Genomic DNA, 27,322 nt, shown 5'->3' with positions numbered 1-27,322 from the left:
CCACAAGGCTGCTGGCTGTGTGTCGAGGTTGGTGACCAGTTAGCAGCCAGCCAGCATGTCTTGGCAGCGGGCTTACATTTCTGCCAGCTCTCTCAGAGGCGGCAGCAAATGGTGCATGGAGGAGATTGCTACCTTCTTGGAGCATCTCTGTGGCATAGCCATCGCAGTGTGGTGGAGCCTCACATTGACTCTTTAACTGACCAGTCAGCAGAAGTGTTACAACATTTTTGTTTTGCAACAGGGAAACAGAAATAGAAGAGCTCAAAGCTCAGCTGGGACGGATGAGGGAAGACTGGATTGAAGAAGAGTGTAATCGTGTGGAGGCAGAACTGGCCTTAAAGGAAGCAAGAAGTGAAATTAAACAACTCAAACAGGTTATTGAAACCATGAAAAACAGCTTGGCTGAGAAAGACAAAAAAATTCAGAAATACTTCATAGACATAAATATTCAAAACAAGAAACTGGAATCTTTGCTGCAGAGCATGGAGATGGCTCAGAATGACTCTGTGAGGGATGAACAGTGCCTGGAGTACACGTGTGACTCAGAGAGGAAGCCCTTAGCGTTGCGTGCCACGATGCCAACCAGCCTTATCACAGAGGACCAAGCTCTGGAGGAGGTGGCAGATAGTGGGCTTCTTCTTAATGAGGACACAGGTAATGGGAGTGGTTCATCTGAACAGAGTTTGACCACCACAACCTCTGAGTGGATTGATCCAGCTCCCTCCAGTTCTGCTGTGAATGAAGAGCTGCTTGAAAATGTGGTGGATGAAAAACTAGCTTCTTCCCAGGAGGAAGAAAAAAGCAGCAACATCATGGTGGAACAGGCTGTCCAGACTGACGTAGTGCCGTATAGCCTAGATGTGGAGCAGCTCATTCAAAACATCTTCAGAGCTCAAGATGCTTGTCCTCTAAGCCCACCTTCTTCACTGAAGGGATTGGGTGAATTCTCTCTTGGAAGTTTCAGTGATTCTGGTATCACAGTGGACTTAACTCCAAGTGATCCAAACTCTGCCATCCTTTTGTCTCCTATGGAGTCTCCATGCAGAAAGGTGGAGCACAGAGTTAATGAAAACCATTTCATGAAAGAACTCGATTTTACTGAACCTCATGACGATGAAGCCTTTGGATGTGTCAATACTTTATCTCAGATAGGAATAAAGAGGAGATACTGGAGCAGCAGTCTCCTCAGAGATGTTCTGGCTGTAGCAGCCCCTGTTGTGCCAACTATCATGTGGGCTTTCAGTACTCAGAGAGGAGGAACAGATCCCATTTACAATATCGGAGCATTGCTTCGTGGTTGCTGCCTGGTGGCCCTGCACTCTTTACGCCGTACACCTTTCAATATCAAAACCTAAAGTCTGCTCTGTCCCTGGGCACCAACTGGCTGAGGCAGAGAGAAAGAGGGATGAGATAGATCGTAAGAAATTACTATATATTCTGGCAGAGTCCATAATTTTGCTTTTGACTATTTGATTTGCACTATAAATCAGTTCAAAAACATGTTCCTTGTTTCAAAATAAAAAAGCTGAACCCTATAGTTCCACAAGATGTTTTTAACTGGTGTGTTTAACAGTACTGCTGCCTACAGAAATAGCCTTCCTGCTCCCAGGGACTGTGTCCCTCCCCTGTGCTGGTGTCTTTCTGGTGCCAGCACATCTGCACATTGAACATGACCAGGGAAATTAAGGAGAATTACAGCTAGTGCTCTGTCATGGTTTTTTGCTGAGTTAGCATTAAGCTCAGTCCCTTTCCCTAGCTGGTTCACTGAGCAAATGTACAAGTGCTTTGCGCTGGCTCAAGGGTAGCACAAGAACAAATGACCAGAGAAAGGTGGGGTATTTCTTTAGGCAGCACTAACCTAAAACATTTGTGAAACTATAGTGTTAAGTGAGTGACATGGAGACTTGTTCCCACTAAGGGTATCACACTTGTGCTCCAGAAAGCATGCTAGCGCTTTCCGTTTGTTGTCCAAAGTAAAGAAGTAAAACCCATATTCCCCAGGCAGCTTCCAGCACATCGTTCGTGCCTGTCTCGTGTAGTGCTCTTCTCAATCGTATAATTGCTTGAGCATTTCACTGGTCTTGTGCATATACGGGGACTGTAACCAAAAATGTACGTTGTTGGGAGTCTTGAAAATTGTTACAATAAGTATAGGCGTGGATACACTTTGAATCTTAATGTTGTTTTAAAGTCTTAATGTATTGGAACCCGATAGTCCTTTGAGCCCTTTGAAATACTATGTATAAGTGTATTGTGTTTTAACTTATTTATTTAATTGCTTTATTGTAAATTACCTTTATAATCACAGATTCAGTAAAGCATGTTAGAAATGTCAAACGTGAGAGTGTTTTACTGTAGCGAAACTATAAAAAAAATCCCATCTCAGCTGAGCTGTCAAGGTACGTGCCGAGGGGAAGAGGCACTATATCAGGGCGTAAGAAACCATCAGGACCCAGAGAACAGAGTTAGACTGAGAAAACCTAAGTACAGCTCCAAGCATAAGCGCTCAGCCAGAGAAAAAGGCTCCAGCTGGTCTGTGGACATGCACGTCACCCACACTGCTGCACCCACGCTGCATTAACAGATGCAAGTGACCTAGTCTTTAACCCAATGAAATCTTATGGAAATCCCTAACTTCTCATTTCTGTACTCCCAGAAGAATACCAGTCTTCCCAGCATTTAACAGAGGTGCAGAAGGCCTTGTTTAACCTGGCTGAGAGTCATGCAGTCTCAGTGTACAAGCCAAGATGGCTTGCCTTATGACACTACTGCAATACATACTGCTCAAAGGTCACTTTCAAAAGCTTTTTAAGTATATGGACACTAGGGCCAAAATTAATAGTTGGAGGGGCTTAATGTAAATTTTACACTACCATGGAATTTCATCATTCCTAGATATCTCTTATTGGGACTGAAACATATTACAGAAAATTACTTATTCCTACTTCAAAGTATGTCTGTTCAAGGCCAAGAGAGCAATATTTTATACCTGGTGTAACCAACTTTATTATCATTTTGGATTTCCCTTTTACAGCCACTATCATTTAAGTGATCTTCAAGTGGCAGTGAAATGGAGCATAATTTAGAGAAAAAAAGTGATCTTCAGTTCTAGGAGAGACTCACCTGCAACTACATGGGTTTCTTTTGCAGCAAGAGGCAACAAATCAGCACAAACCTACAATTATATTTAAAATTTCAATAGGCCAATCTTACTTCAATCCATGTTTTGGTCAGGCTCTGTTTAGCAGCAGTGTTTTTAAACATGCTGTTTAAGACATAAGGTGCTAACACCAGAATAACATCAAAGTTGCTTCCTGCCTTTAAAAACCTTTTGGTCTGCTCATCTCTTGTAAGGCATTTAACTGTGCTCAGTGAGAGGTGACAGATTTCCCATCACATTCCTGATAAAAGTCCTTGCTCTGATCTCTACCCAAAATTCAGCTTGCTTCCAAGCCTCCACCTTCTCCATGCTGCAAGGATGTAGACAGCTCAAGGTGCCCTTTGTAAGAGGCCTGAAGTCCCATGATAAACACTCCAGTTCACAGAAGATACGCTAATAGTTGCTACAAACATACCATCTTATTTTTTTTCCTCTCTAATATTTCGCTTTCGTCTTAGTCATAACTCACCTGGATCCCACTGGTGCTGTATGGAGTAGTTAGGGGAGGACCATCAACCTCCAAACAGGTCAATAAAAACTCCTATCCTTTTTTTCCTGAGTTTCGAAAATGCTCATACCCACACCCATACCACACTGGAAAGTCTTGTCTCAAAGCATGCAGGTGGGGAGGACAAGCAGCTTGTAGGCTAAGGGTAAAGCAGCAGATGTCTACTTGAATTCAGGCTTATAGCATAGGAACCAAGTCAGCTTCTTCCTGGGCTGAAGCAACGCCTGTTGATAATCCCATTACACATTTTTCTTTCTAACCCAGGAACAAAAAAGCTTTTCTTTAAAATCCAGCTTAAGAGGTACTCGACATGTCCCTAAGCTGCTGAAAACATTGAGGCTCAGGCACTGCTCACCTCCCCACCAGATTCACCTGCACGTTTACTTATGCCCACCCTCTCACAAGGCTGTTCTTAACTTCTAATTACTCATTTCTCCTTCCTTTCCCCCAAATCAACTCTCTCTCCTAAATCCCAACCTCTAGAAACATACTAAAATGAAAGCACTGTTTTATGTATGTCCTACCACAGAAGAGCATTTTGCTCCAAAACCCTTCAGACAAATGAACACAGGACACTGCAAACATGAACAACTACAGCACAGTCAAGGAAGGGATGATTCTTCAGTCATCCTGGCAGGTCAGTCCTCCATAATCAAGAATAACTGTGAAGGCAATCAAGTCTAGCTTTCAGTAAAGAAGAAAAAAAGACATGGCCAACAGGCCAAGTATGAGAGGGAAAAGGAGGAGCCTATGGCAGCAGGAGGGAAAGGAAACAAGTGAACACAGTGGGTGTACGAGACCCCTCAAGGAACTCAAATGAATGGAAAAAAGAATAGAGCAGCAGCTATGCCAAAGGTTTAGGAAAACGGTTTTCACATTTGTTGAGGATAAAATTCAAGATATAGGAAGGAGGTAAGAAGATATAGCACAGGAAAAAGATGAAACAGATAGCAATGCATGTGGTTTTAACATGCAAGATACTACCTACAAGAGCACCATATCCTTACTGGCATCACGTCAGCACACGGTAGAGAAGATGGGAGTCATCCTTAGAGCAGCTCTGCTCAAGGACAGGCAGGCAGATAGAGGGAAGAACAGCAAAGCAGTACGCAGCAGGAGAGGGGAAAGCAAGGCAGGAGGGCTCACATGCAAGAAGGTGGCAGCACCCAATGGATTTTAAAATGTATGAAGGCTCAAAAAACCAATGCACTTTCACAATGTGTTCAGGGGCTTTGTTTCTAACTTTTTATTAACTAGCCCATGTTTTGTTATTTTTAATAAATAGTACTTATTTGAATCTATTTTACATTGTCTCATAAATAGCAATAGTAAGCACTAATTTTTTTAAAAGCTGAGATGTAGCTTCCAACAGGTTTTACCTTAAAGAGGCAATAGATAATAGGTTTCCCTGCCCTGTGTCAGCAGTAGTGAAAGAATTGACTTGTACCTCCTCGCTTCATCAGTGTGATTAAAAGGACAGACACAGATTGTTGTTAAAGCTCATTCACAGACTTTCTCCCTATCTCCCATTCACCGACAAATACTTCAGGGGTGGGTACTCTGAGATTTGCTTGCCATACCACTGTTTAGTCTGAACACACTGTAGTCATCCATTCCACTCCAGCCAGAACACTTCTGCAGAAAATAGGCACAGAAGTGCATATTGTTGCCTTCTAAAACGTATTTTAAATTTAACATTTCTCAATGACTTTTCATATCTGAAAATTGCTGTCAAATCAGTTGACTTGTGCAAGATTTTAAGGAACATGACAAGCATACTAACCATTTAAAAAAAACCCAACCTTTTCTCCATGACTAAGACCATTAAAGGTAATTCTTACTCAATTACCTTTCTTTTAAGCAAAACTTGTCAGAACCTACAGCAACTTAGTTAAAAATTCCATTTTTCTAGGCAGGCATGATCTAGTCAGATAGCCCCCCCCCCCCCCCCTTCCCATTCTTCCACAACTTTACTGTTCCCTGTATGCACAGGGAACAAGTCTCAGGCACAGAATTCACTGTCTTCGCTCATGTATCACAAGATAAGAAATCCATACAATCCATGAATTCAGGGATAACAGAAGATGGAGAAGGCATTCACTGAAGCTCTGAGCTGGACTCCCCTCCTCCCATACACCTTTCTTTCCATCAAACATTAAACTTTTCTTCTTCATTAAAGCACTGTTGTCTCCTACTGCATATTTACCATGCACACTTTACCAAAGGAATTCCACTGTAAATACATACAGTAAATGTACAAAAAAAAAAAAAATGGAATTTGAGAAGCGCTGTTAACTGGAAAATTTTCACACTAGCTTTATTAACAGGAGGACACAATTTTTTTTTCAGTTATACTACCTACGTATAAGGTGTGAGGCGCTTTTTTTTTTTTTCCTAACTGTAGGAAGTAAAAGAATTTCTGCTAGAAATACAAATTGACCCATACAAGTAAGTGATTAAATTGCTCCCCTACGTTCACAACATAAGCCTTCATAAGAAAGAAGCAGTGTGCACCACTGTTGTGTGGTGACGCCACTGCTGATAGCCATGGCAGTGTCGCATGTAAATGGGCATGGTAGCACAGGAAACTGCAAGTGACAAAGTGACAAGAAATCCACTTCAGTGTCCAGCTGTAAGTTGTGCTCTACCATAGCATACTCTACCAGGAGTACATTTAGACTTGCAGCTCATCCACAACAAGTCATTTTCTTCTGCACAGGTCAGTATGATCTCCCATGGAAAACTCTAAAGTATTTATAAATACTTTTATCAAAAGGCAAAAGCAGACATTCTTTATCAGGCAGGAAGCACAAAGGGTTCTTTAAAACTGTTTAATTACATGTTTCAGGTAAGCACAGACAATACAGTATATTTCCCACCACTGAATATTTACATTCTTTCCTCTAGGCTTGAGATGTTCAATAAGAGTGTCTTTCAATCAACATCCTTGCTCAATCACTTTTGCTGCAAAGAAGGGTGCTGGAATAGAACTATTGCAGGAAACATCATTCCATCAAGGCATGATTTTCTGTGGGGTTTTTTTTCTCCTTTAAGAACCACCTACTAGTAGTTCAAGATATTTTGGGAGAATCCTGGCTTCCAAGATGACCTGAAGAATGCATTGAAACCAAGCAGCGTGTTGAAGTCCTAGAAATACTTAAATCAATACCAATATGTATTTTGTAGAGCTGAAATTTGCTTTTTCACTGGCACTGCCATTGATGCCTGGTTTCTGTTAGGACAGTTTTACACCAATTTTGTTTTGCTCCTTTTTCATTAGCCTCTGGGCCTCTTTCTCCATTTTTTTTCGTTGTTGTTCTGCTGCTCTTTTTTCCCTTTCTGCTATCTTCTGTTGTCTGTAATTAAAGAAAACATGACTTACTAAATAACAGGAATCCAATTTTCAGCATGGTCATATGTTAAGTTCCTGTCAAAAAATAGGTTATTATAACTAATAAAAACAGAGCTTCAGTCTACTGCAGTTAAGCTTGGAACAGTTATTCTTTAATTGTGCTGAAGCCCTTTTTCCAGATTAATCTAGTCTTAAGCAGTAATATTTGTTCAATTATTTTACAATCTAAAAGCCACTCAAAGATTCAGGGTAAGTGAATCAGTGAGAATATATGACAGTTATAAGGCCTAGAGCTATTTAGGGGAAAAAAACCCAAACCACTATCTAATGCTTTGAGAGGCAAGATTACCCATCTTTTCAAATACAGACCAAAACAGTTTGACTTGTCTAGAACACCGACTTGCGTCCCCCCTTCCTCTCAGCAGAGGCATCAGTAGCTATCCTCTCTGTAATGCAACTACTACAAACATTTTCCTCATGATCAGATGAGATAACTTCTAATACTCTCTTTCATGTGTTCAGGATCTGTGTTGTACTCTATGATTCAGTACAAATATAAACAGCCGCCTTTAAGGAAATAAAAAACTAATTTAGAAGTCTTCAGTTGTGTATCCTTTTAGCATTATTTCTTATCATTGCTATAAAACTCCAGATATCACTACCTGGTAGTTCAAAGAGTATGTCTACAGATACAGGTTTCTGATTTCAACAAATACATAGCTGACTAGAGCAAAGGAAAAAACCAACACAAAAATCCACTCATTTTATTCCTCCACTTCAGCTAGAACACATCACCGAGTGGCACAGGGGCAACAACCGGATCAGTACTCCAAGTGGCACATGGCAGTGCTCTCCTTTATTGCATAAGTAGTAATAGAATGGCATAAGGAGGTCTCACTCCTGCTTTGGATTCAGTTTATTAGGTGTGAAAAATTCATTACATTGCTTGCAAGAGGACTTAAACAAAAATGAAGCTTCATTAACTTAAAAAGGTGAAATTTAACACAGATTCAGTAAGAATAAAGAATTGCTTAGTAAAAGAATAAAGAATTCTAATTGACAAGGCAGTAAGGCGTTTGCTTTCAATGTATCCAAATTACCTGTGCACATCCATTTAAGAGTGTAAAACACAAAGAATTAAAAAGTATCACCACCTGAAGCAACCTTCTCTGGTAGATTACAACTATGGACTAACTGGGCACACAAAACTTAGAAATATTTGACGTACAAAGACTACATATTATCTTTGCATTGGACAGGAGAGGGACTGCACTTCTTTAATACCTTCATGGTTTCTCTTGATTGATTATTAATGGTTAGAAATTTTCCTATACTTTATTAAGCTGCTCTGCTGTCTGTCATGGAAGAATGAAATTAGTCATTTGCATCAAGATCTACCTCCCAAGTTTTTTGAGATCATGACCCGCTATTCCACACTCCACCAGAAAGCTGGATAGTTGACAGTGCTGTCAGTCTAGCATATGCAGAGCAATAATATTTGCCACTTTGCAGTAGCAGATTTTCTTACATTCCCCACACCTCTGAACTGATGCAGAAGGCAAGAAGCTAGATGTACACCAGCCAGCATGTAGAGACAGTAGAACTCCAAAAAGCCACATGAGGTGTTAAGCAATGCTGCTATTCATTTGCAATTCTGAAGTGAGGAAAGCCATAGCAGATCATGTTTCTTTTCCCCCCTATAAACTGCATGATACAGAACAACTCTGCACAGAGAAGCAGTTTCCATGCCCTCTACTGGCTGAGTAATTTTATTGGATTTCAGTTATGCCCAAATGAGAAGAAATCTTCACATCACCTCAGATAGAGAAACTGAAGTCACCAAAAAATATATTGTTTAGCTTACCACAAAGTGATTACTTTCCACCGCTCTTTTACCTGGTCATTAGTCAAAACACTGATCTCTGTTCCAAACTGCCTGCATGTTTTCAACATAAAGTTACTACCTTTCAGGTTCAGAAAGGTTTCATTTCTCAATAAAGGAAGAGCCTATGATGAACTGCAGCCATATCTGACTCACTTTTTCTGGGTTCCAAAGCAAGGAGTTCAGCAGAGCTTAGACGGAATGACATAAATTATTTAAACCAGGAAAGTATTCATTCCTGATGTCAACCTTAATTTGCATTCCTAACACACGTCCAAAAATCCCTGAACTTCTCTCATTGGTTAGCAGAACATGAATTATGATCAGAACACCGTTAGCAGACATTCTTATTCCAGTATGTTTTTATTTACTGTATACCTTCTGAATAACTGTAATAAGAATGATTTCATACCATTTGGTCTTCTACTTCAACACAACAGAAAATGCACAAGCATTTAGCTTAACAGTTCCCACTAGGAAAAAAAAAAACTTCATTGGTATTAGAAAGTCTAAGGTCCAGATAGGTATCTACAATTTGCAGAAGAAACAAGTTCTAACTAACTTCAATTAACGGAAAATCCAGTTTATCACCCAATATGCTGATTCATCACTGACTGGAAAATTTTAGCACATCTCAGCCCAGAACCTGCTGGGGAACGGGAGGAAAAAAAAAAAAAACAGACTACAGGAACCTCTCAGGCACTAGTAGCCTACTCCTCAGCACTGTCTTTCAGCATGCTTTGATTCCAGGAAGCATCTGGCTTACTATACGTGCTTATTTCAACTGTCACACATACACATTAAGTCACCAGTGAGGCCACAGGATAGTCTTCTCTGCTATTTAGCAGGCCACAGCCCATTTTTGCATGATTGATCAGCACTCCACTACTACACAACAATTACTCCAGTCTAAGACACTTCTGAATGCTAACTGAGCACCAGCAGGTACCCAGACATAGCTAGGTAAGGGAAATCCTTACCTCTTCTGCACACTCATTTCACTCTCAATAAGCACTGCTGCAGTACAGTCATCATTAATGCTCTGGAGGGTTAGGGGGACTTTGGCCCCCATTTAGTAGTCTGAAACCTTCAGATCATCTTGTAGACCACAATGCAGTCTTCTAGCATTAAGAGACTCCAGATCACTTCCTTACTACAGTCTGTTGTAAACAGAGGCAGGCCTGTCAAGTACTATACTTATGTTTTATTTTAAATGTCAGATGTTAATTATACCACAGATGCCTACTGCGAGAGTAACTGTAAACCCAGAAGGTATTTCCTATCAATCTTGCTAAAAATCAGCCAGCATTTTCCTCAATTACAGAAAAACATTGTAATTTGATGTGTCATGAATAAAACAAAGATTTCACTTCACACAGCTGGGATACAGCTTACACAATGATCAGTTGTACTGAGGTGGCCATTCATAGCTGGACAAACAGTACGTAATACAGTCACAGTTCTAATCATGTTCTATTTACTTGAAATATTTGGACACATCCCATCCAAACCAAGTAAAGTTTGATACTTTTTAGTAGGGCCAGGGAGGAAATGAAAGTTAACTACTTGAGCTGAAGCCTTTCAATAGTAAAGATGCCAGGCTGAAATCTTTAGAACAGCTCCAACCAAGTAAGATAACTCTGAAAAACAGAGTTTTGGGGAAAATCCCACTGCTATCACCACATAAGGGATGTCTCTAAGTATTCTAGAGCATGAACCTGACAATTAGCAGACAATATACCTTTGACCATCCTGGGAATATCCACTACACAAATTTTACACTCCGGAAATAAAGTGGCATATGCACAGAGCAGATTATTTTTAGAAGCCAATTTGTATAAAACAAGTCCCTGCTTCGGAAAGTTTGAGTCCTTCTTTCCATAGTCCTAAAAACATCTGTAATAGAATGTGGCAAGGGTTAACCAAAGTACAATGCGGCCTCTGCAGTTAGCAAAAGTAGTTGTTTCATTTCTCAGTTCAAAAAAAGCAGTATTTTTCGTTGTCTTTCATTTTCTTTGTCTGGTGCATCACAGATTAAGTGTCAATATACCGTATGTACGGTATATTGAACCTACTGAGCCTACTGATATTCTTTACGGGAAAAGGGGCTATCCTTGGAACAAAAACAGTCCAAAGGCACATTATTCATATCACAAAGCTTGTACTTTTGTGATACGTTAGTGAAAGACCAGAAACAGTTTCAGTATGGAAGTTAAAAAACCCCACTAAGATACTGACCAGAATGTACACAGAGACATATCTGATTAAGTTTACAAAAATACTTGCATTACAACCCTATTCTCACATGTTAAGCTGCTGCAGAGCAAGACTGACAATTAGAATTGAATTTATTATCAATCAGTAATGCATCAAAAGTGTGCTGGTGACTTCCCTCTTGTCTTATTCGACTGGTTGAACAAAGTAAATTTTCCCGAATATTACACTAAATAGTTGACCAGAATCCTTTTTTTGCAAAGACTTTTTTTTCTTTTAAAGATTCACAGATCTAGAAAGGTTTTTTTTATTATATCATGTCCTTATTTCATATTATCACTGTTGTCCCACTGAAGCCATGTATTTGTGATTTTGTGAGTAGAAAGAGCAGTTTAGGAAGCTGGAGCTATCTGAGGCAGGTTATCTGATGACGTAGCAAGCAATTAAAGTTTGATAAAACCTTGACATGAAACAGATTAACATAAATCACTGCCAATTCAAATCACTGCATGTGATTAACTTAAACTCAATCTGCATCTCTTTACCCTTTATACTCCTTCCACGTTTTCAAGCAGAAAAAAAACAAAAGAACACAAATGGACCAGATAAAGTATTCATGCTAACTTTGTGCAAGACACTGATTTTACATACAAGCCTTATCAGCTAGTTGTTAGAGGGGCATAGCTCCTACAGGGACTCTAAGAACATATTTATCACTTCACCTTCTACCCTGAATTCTGTTTACTTTACAGCACATGCTTATGATCCTTTTATAAAGCATCCAGTGGTATTTTACTTAAGTTGAAACATGCTATTTGTACATAACAAATTGTTGGAGTTGGGGGGTTGGTGGTGGTGTTTCGGTGGGTTTTTTTTGAGGGGGGTGTTCATGTGTTGTTCCAATGTCCCAGTGATTCTCAGATTTCCCCTGCTATCTCATCTACTAAATTGATCAGATTCAAAATGTATTCTGCCAAGTACCAGTTAGAGAGATTAGATGCATAAAAATCATTTATCTTAAGAACTGTTTAACAATTCTTAGCACTTATTAGAAAGGCATTACAAAAAACAAACCTGTATTTGATTCTTTTACATGTAAAAAGTTTACATGGTGTTACATTATTTTTAGTTACCTAAGAACTTCTTCTGCCTGCCAGGCAGCATCTTCCTCTTCTTCCCAGGCATTAGTATTTTCTTGCCAAGTATCCAAGTCTCCCAGTTCAGGCTGAAACAAAAGAAGAGAAGCTCTAAACACATGGAAAAATTAGGTAGAACACTTATTTTTAACCTTGATGCTTCAGAACTCCAGAAATATTTGAGATATGACAGTACTACTCAACTTGTTCTCTATGCGTTTTCCCCTGCTTTACTGACTTTTTCCAGGTAATTGTTGGAAGGTTTTTTTGGTTTCTACTGGTGGGTAACAGAGGGCAGAAGGAAGTACTGGAGTGCATTTTTAGGAAGAAGGTAAGTTGAGCAGATGATATGAGTAGATAGTGTAAAATATTTCTGGAAGTTGCAAGGACAAACCAACATGTACATCCACACATTTGTGTGTCCAATATTACTTGAGTGCTGCTTTTACTCACTAGAAGTCCTTTCCTTTTCATTGCTGACAGTCTAACGAAGTGCTATGACCATGCTGTATTGCTTTCTGCCTAGACCCTTTTGTACACTATGTTAATCAAAGAAGAAGCACTGTTAGAGAAGGCAAAGAGGAAGGGAGGGAGAGCATCTCCCTCTAAACAGCCAGGCTCTTAGGTAACAAGACTATTTTTTCAAAGGCTAAAAGAGCAAAAGTTAGGAGACTGTTAGAATACAATCCCTACAGAAAGGAAGAGAGAAGCAGAAAGTTAAAAATGGGTCCAAGATAATTAAGCAAAGGTAACCCAGAAGCTTTCACCAAAAAAATAAAAAAAGAAAGCCTTCTCCTCTTTTGGTTTTGTATTTTGCAAGTGTTTAGAAGCTTCTTACGTTTTTACCACTGACCTGTTAAAGAGTTTCTCAGTAGTATAGATTAGTTAAAATTAGGTTAACTACTTCATTGCTTTGAACCAAATACTCAATTTTAAACCAATTTACATTATTTCACAACTATTCCTCTTGCTCCCCACAATGCAGACCTTAGGCAGACTATTCCTTCTCCTACAGAATGGTCATTTAACTGTCAAATACAAGAGCAATACACAGAGCATACTTACAGACTGGTGAATAAAAGGAATATCTTGTGTAGCTGCTAATCTGCTAGAGAATCCTGTGTTTCCCTCGGGAATCCCAAAATTTAAAGGCTCTCGTTTTTTAATAACTATCTGAAGATATTCAAAAAAAGGAAAAGTGGTAAGTCAAAGCACTGCACAGATTCCCTGGTGATCATACAACTTTGTGCCTGTGAAGGTACAGCTACACAACACTGCACTGTGTCTCAAACCTGCTCAGGTTTAGGAAGCTGTACAGCCAAATGAACTGATAAATGAGAGACGCTAAATGCAAGAGACCCATGAACTCCCTCCTCCCCCCACTAGCTTCTTCTTAAGTCACATGGAAACCTATGATTTTATCAAGACAGAGAAAGGGCACAAAGAATTACAGATCAAATACCCACTTCTCACAGTACTCATATAAGCTACCAATTACATGACATATTCCTTGGAGAAATCCTGCTTCCATGATAGGTCACTGTAAGATACTACTCTTGAGGACAGTGCTGTCTGCACAGCTATACTGCTTTGGAACATGAGCTCTCTTAGCTACTTCAATAGCATATCTGTGCAGACAGTTTCAATAGTTGCAATGTAATTCACTATCCCATCAACTGGTAAAGCTCTGTACTGATTTAGCTGAAAAACATGCACTAATGCTTCTCCTAAAAGGCTCATTAGCAAATTTGACATGGTTGCTAAGATCATGTATCCCTTACTTGTCTTGACCTCAAAGACACCAACTTACTTGTTTTGTTTAGCCTACTTTAAGTCTCTGCTGCTTCCAAAAGAGGTACATTCACAGTTCCACTGACTGTACAAATGCTAGTACCAGTGCAATAAAGGAAACAGGACTAGACCATCTTATTTAGCAATGACAGACTGTTATTTGACTGAAGTTCCATTTCCAGACGTTGAAGACATGAGCAGTAACACGAGTAGATTCCACCTCAGATCTTGGGGTTTATATTGAGCCCAGATTCAGTGGAAATACAAACACAAATTCATATTTAAGGGTGGTAACAAGGCCAAGTTTGCAGGAATGGTGACTACTGTCATCACTAGAGATACACAGTATACAGTATCAAACAGCATGGACTCTTCTCACATTTTGTTCTGAACCTGAAGCTCATTCTATTAGGCAAAAAATGTCATTAGATACAAAGGAGAAAACCCCCTCTCCCCAGTCCTCCTCTGCCGCCCAGATTTTAGGAGATCAAAATCCTTAAAAGAATTTAGTCCACAGAATACTGCAGATCCTGAATGTACAGAAAACTGACCCCAGTATCATCTCCAGTTCACAGGACGATTCATATTTGGAAGGGGCCTCTGAAGGTCTGTAAGCCAACCTCCTTAAAGCACTGTCAGCTCTGAGGCTGATGAAGGTACTCAAGGCTTATCCACTTAGGTCTTGAAAATTTCTAGAGATGGAGCCTGCACAACCTCTCTGGTAACCTGTTCCAGTACCTGACTGCCTTTGTGGTGAAAAAGGTTTTCCAATTGACTCCAAGCCCTGTAAGTACCCAGCTGGAAGATTTTCACATAGAAACAAAACTTGCAATTACCAGAAGTTTAATCAGCATTTATTTACGGTGTTGATGCTCTTGTGGATATGGCCTTCTGTTTTGTCTCCATAATAAAAACGGATATTTGAAGAGCAAGCTATTTTGACACATCAGCTCCCTAATTCCAGCCTCCCCAGTATAACTTGATGAAACAAGTAACCATTGTTTTCTGAAACAGCAGGGCTGCTACCTCAGACTTCAGAAGAGCAGGACATGGAATGCCTCTGTTCAAATAATGGAAGGGCATGAGCACAAATATCTTAGTGCAGTGGTTCCATTTTCAGAATTAAAGTGACTTGAGGGTTCTCACATTACACTTCCTGGAGCTTTCAGACTATGAAATTATTCGTAAGTTTCCAGTAACATTAAGACTGGAGCATCACATTCATTAAGATCTCAGAGTCAGTATTTTTAACTGAACATGTTAGACTACACATCAGCACCATTCTCATTTCGACAGGACAGCTCAATTTTACTATCAGCACCTCCTTGCCCATTTACTTATAGCCTATTTTAAAGCAAGGAAAACCCTCCATAAATATAGTTGAAAGTGAAATACTTACTTTTTGAGTTTTTCTTATAGTTGGTGTCATATCTTTGAAATAATCAGGTTCCATTTGTTCCAAAGGATTTTGCTGAGCAGCCACATTACCATTGCCACCTTCAATCTTCACACTGGTAGGTGCATCTTCATCCCATGAAGACCAGTCTTCTACTTCAGGCTGAATATAAGCATGTGGTACAAGTTAATATTATCTGCAAGTAAAAATTTGTCTCTTTGTATCTTGCTAAGATATATACTTAATATTATATAGCATATATAATACTATATCTTTCAAAGACATATACCAATCCTGTTGTAGAACTGATATAATCACTCTGTTAAGTGATTATCTATTAAGTCACCTACCACTTAAGCAATTACCTGTTTAGGAACAGATGAATAATCCACTGTGGTTGGCAAAGTTATTTGGTCTCCACTTAACTTTCGCCCTCTTCCAGACCTGAAAGAAAAATGTAGGATTCCTCCAAGCTCTGAAAACATGAGCACTAAGTTTAAGAAAAACAAAAAGGAAGTCTGAGAACAGCACTACTGAAAATAGTCATGGCTAAAACATCAAGTGCTTAAACTACCCTAGTATTAACTACTGCCAAACAAAGGAATTTCATCACGAATTTAAAGCAGTGTCACCAGAATTTCAAAGTGCAATTTACTTTTCAAACTGCAGTAGAAATAGAGGACAAGCAACTTAAGAAATATGAAAATGAACAAATTAACTCAGTTATTTGCATAGTCAGTTACAATTTTTAGATTGTTAGTGCTTATGAAGCAAATGCTATTGATCTACATTTGTTCAAAGATAACCATTTCTACTGCAAACTAAGAAATCTTTGTACTTGTCCTAGATGTTACACTGCGTCTAACAAATCGCTTTGAGCTGCTTGATTTGAAAGCCCCTCTAAAGCACTTTTTCCTTCAAAGTCTAAACAGAGGTGGTACAAGATTATGCGTCAACAGCTTCTGTTCAATAAACTCATCTACTTACTTAAAGAATACTGTTCAATGAAAACATTTCAGCAACTGTATCGATTTTAATTGAAAATAAACACTAATGCATTGCAAATAAACCACCTCAATATTTACTTAATGACAGTGTTCAAAGATCACAATGATAATTAAAATATTCTTAGCTGACATTCACTATATTTGAAAACCACACAAGAGAATGAAATTCAGGCTCACACTCATGTTGTCCCCAAGGAGTGTAAGCTCCTATAGCAAGACAGTCATGTAACTGACCTTATGCAGCTTGGAAAAAGTTAAGTTTTGTTTATTACTACTGATGGAGTTCGTATCCTTTAGTTTTACTATTATAAAACATTCTACCATAAGCTCAGGATAGCTGAATTGCTTGTAATACCACCTCTGCTGCATGCTGGTGAGTGATTAGATATATTTTTCTCCTACTTTTAAGCCCAATAGATTCTTCCTTAGGAAAGAACAGGTGCTATCATCAAATGATTTCAAGCTTTGTATAATTACCTCAAGCCCCTTTAGAAACTGTCCCTTTAAGCTGAAAAGCAACACAGTTTAGGGGAAAAGAAAGGTGAACACACTGTTCCTCAAACACATTAGAGACTTTCTGGTTCTGGCTGACTAGATTTAGCTGATGTCTCTAAAGGAAACCCAAGTTTGGAAACATCCTCCCTCAGACCTCAGACCTGTACAACATACATATCTTTAATATTATTCTAAGCCATCACTTCTGCAACTATACATACTTCCCTGTTTATATGATCTAGAAGACTCCAGCAAGTGGCTTATAAAAACTACTCATCGAGCCAAAATGATTACACTGACAAGGGTGAAGGTGGGAGGGAACAGCTTCTGTCATACAACATGAGAAAGAATACGCTACACAGGGCAGCGCTGACGAAGGCTACGTATCTCCGCTTCTACAAAGGGAACAAGATGTTTATAGGAACAGTTGCTTCACAACCATCATTAGACAGATACTGATCACTGCTCTGAATGCCAAATGCCTCAAGAATTCTTGGTTTTGTTTCTCCTCACTAATTAGCAGCATCCTCATTTCTCAGCTGGAGAAGATAAATACAGATTTTAAATAGAATGAACTTTCATCTCTTTTTGTACCTTTTATTTCTTGGAAACAGTGGACTCAGGCAGGCTGTTGCTTACCAAAAAAAAAGTTTTAACTGAAGAGATGACTAGTACTATATGGAGGCTTTATGCTGACTAGAAAGATATATGATTTCTACAAGCACGTGTTTAAATGAAAAACTAATGTAAACTATACAATTTAAATAAGTACTAGCTCATATCCATTGAATTAAAATGCACAGTTAATTAAATCAGATTTGCTGGTTATCAGGCATACTCATATGCAGGGGTGCATTACAGGGAAACAAAATTTATCAAGCTATGCTTTGCAGCTGACATTGAACAGGAGAAATATCTGCAGTTAACAGACTAAACTAATTTTATCCATTGACTTGCTTATATGAAAAATTTTAAGTTTTCATTCTTTCAACTAATGGTTATTCACAGAAGAAAAGTTCTACTTTTTACTTCCAAGCAGTTCCTTAACTGTTCATTCAAAAGTTGAAAAATGAAGGAAAATACTGTCATTACACCTACTAAACAATTATCTGCTTATAAAAGCTATCTTAATACTTAGAGAGATGAAGGGTCCACATAATATAGAAACTATCATCAACTCAGTGTTTTGACTTCTTTCAGAACTTGAACAGCAAGTATTCTTAATTTAATTTGGAATTCAAATCACAGAACTAAGGTTGACATCTGTATAGCTGTATGTAGCACTCAAATGTATCTTTTTAAAGCTTCACTAGATCTGTAGTGATTTTACCAACCAGTTGAGAGCTTCCTCTTATTCTTGGAATAGGTAAAGGTGAATATGAAATAAACAGTTATTTTCTGTCTACCACATATTCTGCATATGTTTTAACTTCACTAGTAAAGTAGTAGTCATCATACACAAAAGAAGAATACAATTCTCTCAATTGTTATTTGTTTATGTAAAACAACATTCTGTAAAAGTTCACATGACAGCACAGTGCCGAAAAGATCTACCTCAGGTACTCTGCTATTGTAATACTGAACTCTACTATTATATGACCGTAACTCTTGAGGGTTTTTTGCATGCTTCTATGTACTACACTGCTGCGTTCACGAGTCTACAACTCAAAAGGACACTAAGTATAACTTACAAGAATAAGCAAAAAATAACTCCTGTTCATTAAAAAAAAAAAAAAAGGCAGCTCCCTTTAATCACTGTCCTCCAAACATTTGAAAGAATCTTCAATAGGCAGAAGATTTTGAAGTCTCAGAAAACTGTTTCATGACAAAGCAGGATGAGAATCGCTTACATTTATAATGAAAGCCTACTGACTGATGAATACATGGATGCTGCTGTTCACTGAATCTCTTAAAAAACCAAAATATCACTTGCCAAGTTCTTCTAGAAAATGCAGAGAACAATTTTTCTTAAAGTTTGACACAGAATAGTTTCAAAAGGCAATTTTAAAACCCTGTCATAGCTGTTTAGAAAACACTCCTCATAAAAGCTATCATACCACAAAATACACTCACAACTGCACTACATAGACTTTTGAACTTTGAAGAAATATGCAGATTAAAGAATGAATTTGACTTAGTTTCTATCTGTCTTGTTTTGTCATTAATAAAATCAGAACTGAGAAAAGTGATGGGTGGGTGTTGGGAGAAGGAAAGAAGTGCAAGAACCTGTAATTAAAAAAGAAAAGGTAACCAAATTAAATAAGGTATGTTTACCTGCATATTAACTTTTTAATGAAAGAAAGCACTGCTGCCAGGCAAGTACAGATTTTAAAGAGTCGAAACTGTGTTATGGCCATGGTGAGAAACCCTTCCTGAAAAAGAAAAAAGTTAGATGTAGAGGATTATACATCTTTACATAGTTCTTAAAAGTCAATTTCTTTAGTTGCTGATAAGCAAGGAGCATTCTTTGAAACTATATTAATGCAGGAAAAGAGAGAAGGTACCTGGAGCAAAGATGCTACCTGCCTACTATCAGGACATTTCACTGATGTAAATAATACATATGGCCTTTAAAGACACAGCACATAATCATAGGTAAAGTCCCCACTTTAAAGGGGAAGTGTGGGCAATCAGTTGCAGTGACTGTACAACTGATCTGTTTTAGATGCTAACAATGGCACTGAACACTAGCAATGCCAAGGAGAACAGAATATTCATCAGTAAGCTCACACTTCCTCGAGCAAGTCTTGCATATACAAATTATAAATTTAGTCATTAAGTCAAAAACCAAAATTGGCTGTTTAAATTCAGTTTCCATTTTGATAGAAATGTATGATGAGAACAAGCATTGTTTATTTTAGAACCAGTGTCACTGAAAAATCATCAGCAAAGAAAGACTCTGTTCATCCTGTGTGCACTATAGCACCAGTTAACCCCTAGATCTATCAATGTTCCTGTGCCAGACTGGATCATGCTAGCAAACCCAGCCAAGAAAAAAATAATTTTTGGCTGAAGTCACTTATGTTGGCAGCTATTTTTCAGTATCAATTTGATAATCTAGAGAATTTATACTCAGTATATCACATTTCCAACAGATCCCCTGAAATAGGTGCAGACTGAGTCAGAATAATCTCCTCTAATTCAAGGATCCCTTTTCTCTCTTCTACAGGTGAAGATTTCAGAGTAAAGAATAAGAGGTTAGGCTTCACAAATAGCTTTTCATTATATACATCTACACTTGTAACAACATTTTCTGTTGCAAGTTTAACATACCTCCTGGTGAGAAGAGAAGGCAGCCCTGTGACATTTTCCTCAGGCCATGAGTATTCCATGGAAGGACAGCTTGATTTCAAATATGCTATGGCATTTAAATCACTTTTTATATTCCAGGCTTTAAGTTAGGAAGAGTCAGGAAGGTGGATCATTAGGTAGGCTGCTCCAATACTGCCCTGAGGATTTTATTAAAAAGTACATAATGGGATTTGTGAGCTTCATGGAGCTTAGATTTATTTTTTATTGGTGCTCATTTGTTAGATAATGTAACTAGTATTAAACACTGTACTAATACAGTACTGGAAATATTGCTTCACATACAGTCCAGATCAGGAATTTCTGCTACTGAAAAATCATACAGGGTGGCTCTTAAACAAACAGACTCTTTTACTGTAAAATGGAAGGCTTAAATCAATAAGTAACCACCAAATTACAGACTCCACTACCAAGCTGTAACTCAGGAAAAAGGCCTCATAGGACACATTTCACCTCTACTTCAACACTAGCATTGTCTTGATTTCATTTCATGGGAGACTTAAAAATGTAGAGAACCTTATGCAAGAGTGGGTATTAAACAGGCTCTTCATCTATCAGGAGTAGGAAACAATCAAACTTCCCACAAAGAAGCAAGAACAGCAGACACCATCCCAACACATTTAGCTTCTAGTTTTAAAGACAGAACTATCATTTCATACTGTGCTCAAGCACTTCACTACCTTCTGGAATAAGCAATTTTGACAATATCTAGGTGACAGGAGAATGCATCAGTCAAGAATTGGAAGGATTCAGAAATAGTGGATGTTAGTGAAAAAACAGTGGATAGTAACTAGATGGACAGTTCTCTATTCTAAAGGTAGAAATCATTGCAAACTAACACTGAATTGGTGAAAGAAACTGTTACTTTTAAAAGAGGCAGCTAGAAGCCATCTACCTGAGATCTGAGGTATGAAGAGCAGGTGACCTGCTGAAATGAGAATAAAGGTACGTCTTTGCTGAAAGGAAGCTTGTTCAGAAGCTCACTCCACTCTTCTCTATCAGAATTCACTCTTCTATCAGCTTGGGGGCAAGAGGGAAGGAGTAGAAAAGTACTCAATGTTAGAAAGAGTAAAGCCATTTTCCCCACTGTTTAGCCTACCTAACTGCCATACTGGACACTCCAGACAGATCCTAAATTAAAACTAACTACCAATTGAAAAGGTTGTTTTAGGAAGAAACAATTACTCAAAAACTTCTGTAGACTCAATATTATTTGTGCCCAAGTTCAAAGGACTGGGAAGTTTACTACCTAAGTGCAAAACTAAAACCAAAACAACATTCAAGTGTGTCAGTTACATATATATATATGTACGTGTACATCTATGTATGTATAACACCTCAGTTTTTCAACTCCTCTCCATGTTATTTTTTTTATATAGCAAATTGTATACTGTATTGACTTCACAACATAAAGTTAAACAACTAAAAAAACAGAAACCATAAGAAGTCTGGCTTGTAAGCTTGTGAAGTCCACTGCTGAAAAGAGTTAGCCACCAGAAGTTAATCAATTTTTCCCCAGGTCATTCCCATACATGAGTGGCTATACTTCTAATATCACCAGTATATGCCTGTTTGACAGGGTTCAATAGCTACCATCATTCCCCATAACAATCAAATGACTCGTCCCTCTCCACTTTCTACATGTCATGCAAAAGTTTCAGAGTTATGATAGAGGTAGAGACACACAATCACAACATATTTCTGTGGGAGCTGCATTTCACTTCATCTGTGGGAGCACTAGGCCCTTCAAGATAGTAAGTAGCGTTTTGCCCACCTCTTCTCTGAGCTTTGACTGTAGTCTTTCCAATTAAGTTAAGCTCTGTACACTACAAATTGTCAGATGCACAACCAGAGTTTTGGCAACAATATGCTATCATCCAGTCACAGTAATATCAGCAATCATCCACCTTTAAAAAGTACTTTCATCCATGCACCTAGTTTTTATACTGCTAATTAATATATGAAGCAGTATATATGCATTAATTTCAGCAATATGCTAAAAGCTGTTTAAAATAGAATCTTGAACTAATTATTAGCTCAAGATTAGGACAAGTCAAGCATTCTCCCCAGTGTCTGAAACAGCTCTTGAAGCATTTTCATTGTTGCTCTAAGGACAGCACTAACCAAAAAGAAAATGTAAAGGTTAGCTAAAGGTTTTGAGTGATTCGGGGGCTTTTTTTTTTTTTTTTGTTGGTGCTTCCTTTTTTTTTTTTAAAGGTAGTTAATTAATTTTCTCAAAGGTAAATGATTTTATATTCTGAAGCAGTTGTATGAATACAAATGTACAAAGAACCTTAATATTCTTGAGTTCACTGCAAACTCAATTCACCTTATAACATTACACTAAACTTGTTAAGTGAAAAAGCATTCATTCTTTTCTTGTCCATCTTTGTCAAACACTGGAAAGAAACACAACCATGTATCTTCCTTATCTCATGAATGGAAACAAACACTGAACAGTGTAATCTAAATGGCAGGGCCACAACCTTCTTTACTCCTTTTCTTCTCTTAAGCCTTTCCTTGATAATCAACCCAAAAGGAACTACAATTATATCAGCAGATGACTATGATACAGGATGGCACAGACACACAATACAAAGTGGCAGTGCTCCAGCAAGAATCCTAGAACGTTTCTTAACAGATGGAGGCAAAGGTGAAACACTGGACTAGAATTCAGAAAATCTGATAGAGTTGTCTGCCAGCCCAATACACCCTTGTGCATACCATGCCTCAGCTTCCCATTTGTAAAATGGGATAGAGCTTCCTTTCCCGATTATTGAGATTGCTTCTAATGTATTACATTTATCAGACTTACTGTCAACTGAACTTTTAAGTTCCATTACAACAGATACAAATAAGCAGATAAATCAGGACAGGAATCCTAATTAATTTAATTTTAGGAACAATTTTGTAACAGACACCAAATTTAGCTGGAGTTTGACTTGCATAGCTCAGTGTCTTTTATTGGTAAAAAGTCACTGCAGTTGCTTACATGGAAGATGAGCACAGAGAGGATTAAAGCATGGCAGCAGCAAGATGTTAAACATATTAGAGCCACATCAGAAGAATAAGGCAACTTACTCCCAAAACCTTTTTATGGATCCATAAAGGAAATATAGTGAAGGGAGGGAAAGTTCAGATGTTTATTGAACTGAAACATTTTTACATAGCTTTCAGCTTGCAGCAGTGGCCTCATGAAAACTCCTGGCACCTCTGACTTCACTGACACTAGCCAGCAAACCATCTGCGGCACGTGTAGGCCATCTCAGTTAGTCAACTATGCAGTAAGCAAGACTCTCACTGGCCTTCACTGTACAAGCACATTGTCATCTGGTGAAGCACTTCCTCTTTCATACCTAATTGCACACACAAACAGCACTTAAACAGTATTTCAAGAGACAGAGCCAATTCTAAAATAAAGTCACTTTGTGGCACTAAAACTGCTTAGAAACTTGTTTTCTCCCAGTGAATACATCTCCTACTGTCAGTGAAAAAGATGTCAAAACACTCAGAGAGACTATCCTGTTCTCCTCTGTTCCTCTAGAACGCTGACTGATTTGTATTGCGTAGTTTTCTTTAGATATCACCATCTTCAAAATGGAATTTCTGCCTTGAATTACCAGTGCTTTGTGAATTGATTAAATTGCATCAGCTTATCTGCAACACTGGAATAAATACATGAAAACATCTTGGAAATGGTGACTTTAACTTATATTAAACACAGCTAGCTAAATAGCCAAAGGACAGTGTCTAAATTGAGACTAAAAATAACTCGTCTGAAACGGAAAGGTTCCCCGCCAACTACATATTTACATGAGTAGCCATAAAAAAAGCCTCACCCTCCTAAAGCAAAATGAGAAGTCCATTTCCTAGTACAAAAGACTAACATGGCCTTGAGTGCTTACATGTGTCAGCACCAAAAGCCCACAAAATCACCACTAAACCAGTATGTTTTCACTAGAACAGCCTAGCAAGTACCATATGATTAGTCCAAAGTTTCAGTGGCAAGGACAGGGTTTCATAAAAGTTCATTTTGTATGAAATTTTACAAAAGCAGTGTGGCCACAACTGATGCCCAAGTAGGTTTACAGGGACGTAGAATCTTATGAAGATTAGTAGACAGAGTTAAAAAAATCTGATTATTTTCAAGCACACAAACCCTCCTCCAAATCACGTACAAGATGTACAAAGACATTCCGTCTTTTAAAAAAGGCAATGTAATGATTCAGGCACAGCATCCAATCAGGTACTGAAAGATACAACCAGCATCTCTTGCATTTCAAAGAGAGCAACCATGATTCTATAGCCTAATGAGGAGGTTCCACTGTCCTCTTCCTGGTTGATTTCTGTGTTTGTTTGTGTTTGGTTTTTTTTTTAATCACTTTGTATAGAAACATAATCTTGGGAACACTGAGGGAGGAGGAAAAAAACTTAGCAGGTCAATGTCTTTGTTTGACACTGAGTTTGACAAATGGATAGATTAAATGGCAGCATGACTAAACCTTGAAGCCATGCTACTATGGCATTAGAGAGAGGAGCAGAATCCAAAGATTAGGAGGCACCTCCTCTATCTAACTATAGGTAGGTGGTTGGGGGATGTCCACTAGTGTCCAACACTAATGCTCCAACTTGCATTGCAAGCACCCTAACTAAGCAGTTGTAAGGCAGCTGAGAGAGAAGACTACTCTGCCTATCATTTATGGGAGTGAGCAAAGTCATCCAGGGTGCTCAAATCCAGGGAGAGATTTCAGGACTATCAGGAGCTGCAGAAGATATCAAAATTCAAGAAGGAATGTTCATCTCTCTAACTAAAGATAATAAAAATTGGTGCATGCTGGTGATTCTTAAGTTATTCCCAGATACCCAACACTCTGTTGTACAACATACGGAATTTCAACTTTTTTTAGAAGTTTTATGGCTCTAGGAGTAGCACATTTATAGTAATATCACCTCATCTCACCCTTCCTCTCCAAGAAACTGAATATAGTTCCAGTCCTATTAATGTGATCTCTTGAAGCTTTCTGTTCTCAGTTCGAATAAGTTCTATTTTTCAAGACAACGTTAGTCAAAATAGAAAGTTTACGTCCACTAATGACAGTCACTTTGACAATTCCTTATCTATATATGCTACTGCCTTCTGAAAACCAGAATACACAATACAAAAGTTGAAGTCATGCAATCCCATGATACTACACTACAACTTCATTCACATTTGAAAGAAGTCTTTGACATAATGCACTAATTCATGTAACTCACTTAGCCACACTGGAGAAGTTCTCAAACACATAAACAGAGCTCAAGAGACCCCAGTCCTGTTCTACTCTTTATTAGTCATCCTGGACTTAAGTTATCTGTAGCTACACGGAAAGCCAGTGATGACAAATTAACACACCCTCACTGTCACTACCTCAAAATCATCTTACAACAGCCCCTGTCTCGACAAGCACCAGCTATTTACAACCAAGATACACTACAAGACATGCTGTGCAAGGTGGCTTAAAAATATCTCTACAGGGCATGTCCATACTTCCAGAGTATTCAGGACTATAAAGCAGCAAGCTATACTATTTTTCCTTAGATATGCAACTGAAGCACTTACATTGCAAATCATGACCATGAAATAGTGCCCCACCATCCCACAGGCTCGGGTGTTATTACAGACAGCACTGAAGCCAGATGGTAGCATTTAAGTTTTCTGTGACCTGTTAGAGATTCTTAAGTCTTTAAAAAGTGTACCGAGCAACTTTCACATTAACTTTTATGCAATTTGTCAGTCTGAATAAAGAAAAATTTCAGATTAGGTAACCCCAAGCAGTACACAGGTCCCTAGAAACACCCGAAAAGGCCTAAACCTCGTCAGCTCTGACAGGACGTGTCCCCCCTCCCCTTTTCCACAGGCTGCCAAACCTCCCAGTCCCCAAACGCTGCCTGTCTACCCGTCACTCACTTCAGGTTTTTCCCAGCCCGTGCGATTCGCGTCCCCCCTCCCCCAGCCCAGAAGGGGCCCGGAGCAGCCGGGCAGACACACGGCGCGGCCGCGGGCCCCGCGCTCCCGGGGACGGCCGGGCAGGCCTGCCGCCGGGCGAGGGCCGGCGGGGCGCAGGGGCGGCGGCGGCAGCCGCACCGCCCCGGGGCCGGGGCGTCCCGAGCGCGCAGGGGAACGGGGCGGGGGGCGTTACTGAGGGAGAACCGCGAGGGCCCGTCCCGCGACGGGAAGGCGCCAAGGCCGGGCCCCCTACCCGGCCGCACCGAGGCAAGACGAGACGAGACGAGGCGGAAGCAGACACCGGGCGGCGAAGGAAACGGCGCTCCCCGCTCACCTGCCCCAAGGGGGAGGGCTCTCCGGGGGGCGCGGGGCGCCAGGGGCCGAGGCAGCCGCTCCCGCAGCCTCCGCCCTCGCCGGCCGCCCCTCATTCAAAGCCGGGCGCGCACCGCTGCGCCGCCGCCTCCCGCGCCGCCATCTCGGCCTCCTGTCACCCGGGAGACGGGCCCGCCCCTTCCGGTCGCGCCTCTTCCCGTCGCGCCGCCAACCGGCGGTCGCGCTTGGGCCCGCGGCTCCCGCCCAGGGCCGCGGGGCCAACGGCTGCCGGGGCGCCGGCCCGCGGCGACGTGGCCTCTCAGCGGGGCGGGCGCTCGACCCGCAGCACGGGCGCGCCGGGCTGCCCCGCGGCCCGCCCCCGCCAGCAGCCTTCGCTCTCTGCCGCCCTCCTTCCCTCCCGCCGCCCGCACCGCGCCTGGCGGGGGCCGCGCTCCGCGTCTCGCTTCAGCGGCCGCCTGGCCCAGGGCGGGTTTCAGCCAGGTCTTTGGCTCAAACTGGGGGAAAACTGTGAGAAAAAAGCGTTGTTTTTTGATGTTATCAAGGTGCTGCCTATGTGGTTGTAAAGGTATTCCTTTGTGATTGGCTAGCTGCTGAGCTGTAAATTTGGAAGCTACTGAAAAAAAAAAAAAAAAATTGGCCGAAGTAGCTTCTGACAGGGTGCAGCCTCCGCTGGCAGGAGGTCTTCTCAGTCTGTTTGCCCAAATGCTTCAAAAAGTGCTCGTCCGCGTTAACTGACTAGGTTCTGGGTACAGT

The 27,322-nt window shown here is 39.9% G+C and overlaps 2 protein-coding genes across 6 annotated transcripts in view; one reads left to right on the top strand and one right to left on the bottom strand.

Moving 5' to 3' along the window:
• The window catches only part of SYBU (syntabulin), a 41,926-nt gene extending 39,589 nt beyond the window's left edge, over positions 1–2,337 (top strand). For both annotated transcript variants that reach the window (XM_074886734.1, XM_074886736.1), the window contains one exon: positions 242–2,337. In XM_074886734.1, the coding sequence (XP_074742835.1) occupies positions 242–1,355 (1,114 nt within the window). In that variant the 3' untranslated portion in view covers positions 1,356–2,337. The remainder of the gene's footprint in view (positions 1–241) is intronic.
• Positions 2,338–6,485: 4,148 nt separating this feature from the next.
• EBAG9 (estrogen receptor binding site associated antigen 9) lies at positions 6,486–26,738 on the bottom strand. 4 transcript variants are annotated; one of them, XM_074886694.1, is made up of 8 exons: positions 26,571–26,738; positions 21,146–21,270; positions 19,216–19,313; positions 15,805–15,883; positions 15,443–15,601; positions 13,318–13,425; positions 12,250–12,341; positions 6,486–7,024 (listed from the first exon to the last, which is right to left on the bottom strand). In XM_074886694.1, exons 1-8 carry the CDS (start codon positions 26,662–26,664, stop codon positions 6,904–6,906), a joined length of 876 nt encoding a protein of 291 aa, XP_074742795.1. In that variant the 5' UTR covers positions 26,665–26,738; the 3' UTR covers positions 6,486–6,903. The 4 variants fall into 4 exon arrangements, with proteins under 4 accessions (XP_074742795.1, XP_074742808.1, XP_074742803.1 ...); XM_074886707.1 differs by lacking the exon at positions 21,146–21,270 and adding an exon at positions 20,215–20,390 and having other exon boundaries at positions 26,571–26,709; XM_074886702.1 differs by lacking the exon at positions 26,571–26,738 and adding an exon at positions 20,215–20,390.
• Between the last annotated feature and the right edge of the window lie 584 nt (positions 26,739–27,322).

Source organism: Strix uralensis, chromosome 1 (genome assembly GCF_047716275.1).
Source record: "Strix uralensis isolate ZFMK-TIS-50842 chromosome 1, bStrUra1, whole genome shotgun sequence".
In the NCBI taxonomy this organism is placed as follows: Eukaryota; Metazoa; Chordata; class Aves; order Strigiformes; family Strigidae; genus Strix; species Strix uralensis.
The sequence above is the reverse complement of the archived record's forward strand: the minus strand, read 5'-3'. Positions and strand labels throughout refer to the sequence as shown.

Excerpts from the sequence above, each read along its gene's own strand:
- EBAG9 (XM_074886694.1), bottom strand. The coding sequence starts at position 26,664 with ATGAGGGGCGGCCGGCGAGGGCGGAGGCTGCGGGAGCGGCTGCCTCGG. Across the intron at positions 19,314-21,145 it reads CTTCATACCTCAGATCTCAG|GAAGGGTTTCTCACCATGGC; the intron begins GTAGATGGCTTC and ends TTTCTTTTTCAG. Across the intron at positions 7,025-12,249 it reads CAGGCAGAAGAAGTTCTTAG|ACAACAGAAGATAGCAGAAA; the intron begins GTAACTAAAAAT and ends CTTTAATTACAG.